Source organism: Eubalaena glacialis, chromosome 6, assembly GCF_028564815.1.
Source record: "Eubalaena glacialis isolate mEubGla1 chromosome 6, mEubGla1.1.hap2.+ XY, whole genome shotgun sequence".
NCBI lineage: Eukaryota > Metazoa > Chordata > Mammalia > Artiodactyla > Balaenidae > Eubalaena > Eubalaena glacialis.
The window spans coordinates 14,984,452-14,987,487 of NC_083721.1; the positions used below are offsets into that span (position 1 = coordinate 14,984,452).

The 3,036-nt window shown below is 37.8% G+C and overlaps 1 protein-coding gene across 1 annotated transcript; it reads left to right on the top strand.

Annotated features, from left to right (window-relative positions):
- The first annotated feature begins 523 nt into the window (after nucleotides 1-523).
- CLDN8 (claudin 8) lies at nucleotides 524-2,643 on the top strand. Its single transcript, XM_061192932.1, has one exon. It carries the CDS (start codon nucleotides 732-734, stop codon nucleotides 1,407-1,409), a length of 678 nt encoding a protein of 225 aa, XP_061048915.1. The 5' UTR covers nucleotides 524-731; the 3' UTR covers nucleotides 1,410-2,643.
- Nucleotides 2,644-3,036: the final 393 nt, after the last annotated feature.

Here is a 3,036-nt window from a genome sequence, read left to right on the forward strand (position 1 = left end):
TATTTAATTACTTTAGCCTTATTTTGCCCTTTGGCATGATCTGTTCCCTGATTTCACTACAGTCAAGCTTGCTTTGAAGTTGTAGACAAATTAAATCAACCACTTGGATCATATGTGTCCCAAAGAATGTGGTTTCTCAGGTATGAGCAATCTATCAATCCTCTGCTCTCCTTTCACTTTGGCAGTGTGACAGTCCTAGCAAAGTTCTTAGGCAGAGATTTTATTTTGTGTCTTGGTCACAGCAGCTCTTATGAAAAGTTTCCGCATTGCCAGTACAAGTTGCAACTTTCACATCTCAAGGGATTGGTGCATTTCTTGATGATGGTGCAAACATTCCTAATTATGCCTCCAGGTAAATATACTGCTGTCTTCTTGGACAAATGAGAAGTACAAAGAATGTTTACGCGCAGGTCTAGCAGTTCCAAGTATCTCTTGCGGGCTTAGACACACATGAGTTACCATCCCCCTCTTACTGGCTGAGAAAGTTGCCCCACCTGATTTGTAAGTTTACCTGCGGTAGTCAGTGGAGTGAGGGTGAGTGGGCACCTCAGCCAGCCAACACTGGATTTAATCTGGTTAGAAGTAGCACAGCAGCTCTTATTTGAAAAACCACTGAGTTCTGAGTTCATTACTACAGGAAAACTCTTCTCCCCTGGGGCGCAGAGAACCTTGCTTCAGAGTAGCCCTACCGGCTCAGGAATCCAGTCAGATAAAACCCATTCTGGAGGAGAATGGCTACCTATGCCCTGCAAATCGCCGGACTGGTGCTCGGTGGTGTTGGAATGGTGGGCACAGTGGCTGTCACCGTCATGCCTCAGTGGAGAGTGTCTGCCTTCATTGGAAGCAACATTGTGGTTTTTGAAAACCTCTGGGAAGGACTGTGGATGAATTGCATGAGGCACGCTAATATCAGAATGCAGTGCAAAATCTACGATTCCCTGCTGGCTCTCTCTCCGGACCTACAGGCATCCAGAGGACTGATGTGTGCTGCCTCTGCGCTGTCCTTCCTGGCTTTCATGATGGCAGTCCTCGGCATGAAGTGCACCAGATGCACCGGGGACGATGAGAAGGTGAAGGGTTACATCCTGCTAACGGCTGGAGTAGTGTTCATCGTCACTGGTCTTGTGGTGCTCATCCCTGTGAGCTGGGTTGCCAATTCCATCATCAGAGACTTCTACAACCCAGTAGTGGATATTGCCCAAAAACGTGAGCTGGGAGAAGCCCTCTACATAGGCTGGACCACGGCGCTGGTGCTGATCGCTGGAGGGGCACTGTTCTGTTGTGTTTCTTGTTGCAATGAAAAGAGCAGTAGCTACAGATATTCCATACCTTCCCACCGAACGACCCAGAAAAGCTACCACATGGAAAAGAAGTCACCGAGTGTATACTCCAAAAGTCAGTATGTGTAGTTGTGTATATTTTTAAACTACCTAGACAGCCATGCAGATGACAAAAATATCCACTGTTTTCTAAAAATGGAACCCCCCAAAAAACACTGATTTGCTGTTCTTAACTGCCTGATATTAATTACAGGGACTGTGCATCAGCTCTTTATGATTCTATAAGCGATTTCAGCCGAATGAGATATTATACACATTGCTCTTATTGTTCTAGAAAGTACAGTCATTTGTTTTCTAAAATGGTTCATGCTGTTTTCTCCTTTTATCAGTTACTTCAAAATGACATTGTTAAAGACGATTATTTTACCACTGTGATTTCTTTATGGCATAGCTTTATGCATATAGATGAGAGTGACGTTTTTATGTCGCATAGAGACAGGCTTATATCGTTCTATTTTAAATGAAACACTGATTCATTACACTGAATAAATAGAATTCAACTATTGCTTTTCAGGGGAACCAGGGATCAGGTTGAAGAAGGTTAATATTAATTGTTTAAAAACAGCTTAGTGATGAATGCACTTGATTTATAATGAAGGCTAAAATGAAGGCTTTAATCAGCAGTGTAAAGGGAACTAAATGGTTTTTTGAGATCCTATTTTTCAGCCTAGGAGTTAGAAATCCTAACTCCTTTATCCTCATTCCCCAGAGGCCTTCCTTTTCTTGTATATTAAATGAACAGCTTTTAAAAGGCAGATATTTTGTCAAGGGGCTTTGCATTCAAACTGCTTTTCCAGAGCTATACTAAGAAGAAAGATAAAACTATAGTCTTAGAAACATTAAAGACTTCAGGAAAGTGACAATTTTTTTTTTTTCTTTTTAAGATTTTTGTGGCTGGAGAAGGATGCATTTTGACAAGAAATCATATATATATATGAATATTTTAATAACTATTTGTATACAGACTTTGGGTTTTCATTAACGTAAATAACAGAAGAGAAAAATAATATGTCTTTATTTGCTTACTAAAAAACAAAACTGAGTTGTCCTTTGTGAACTGTATCTTCTATGTGGATAAGTCAAAATTGTCATTTAAGTCCTTCAAAGATAAAATTTTTTATTTGTGCCATTTTTGTTCAACTTTACTAAGGTATAGAATTACTATATCTTGTGTTTTCCCCAAATTTGATCCAACTGTTAATCTGATTTGAAAGTTTGTATCTACATTTTTCTACCTTAAATGACTATGTATGTTATCTGCTTTATGTCTTTTGTATTAATAAATTGTGCCTTTTTATATTAAGTTTATACTCTTTCATTATTCTCCGCTTTTTCTATTTTATTAACTTGTAGAGTTTAAAAACTTGATATTTTCAGCTTTGCAATTTTGAAAAAAGACTATCAAAGTCACATTTTAAAGATAAAGATAGATTCAGCATTAATTTTTGAGAATATAAAGTATCATATATCCTTTAACAACCTTACAGTGATTGGATTCCCATACTAATATTTGATGCAGATAATATATTTGTAATTTATTAAGTTAATACTATAAGTTCCCCCCAAAAATCTATATCCTATAAATATTATGTTTGTAATAGCCATTTTTGTAAAAAATTTCCATAGCTAAATATGTTTCTACCTCTGAGAAATAGTATTCATTAATAACAGTGGGTAATGTTTGAGGGACATGTAT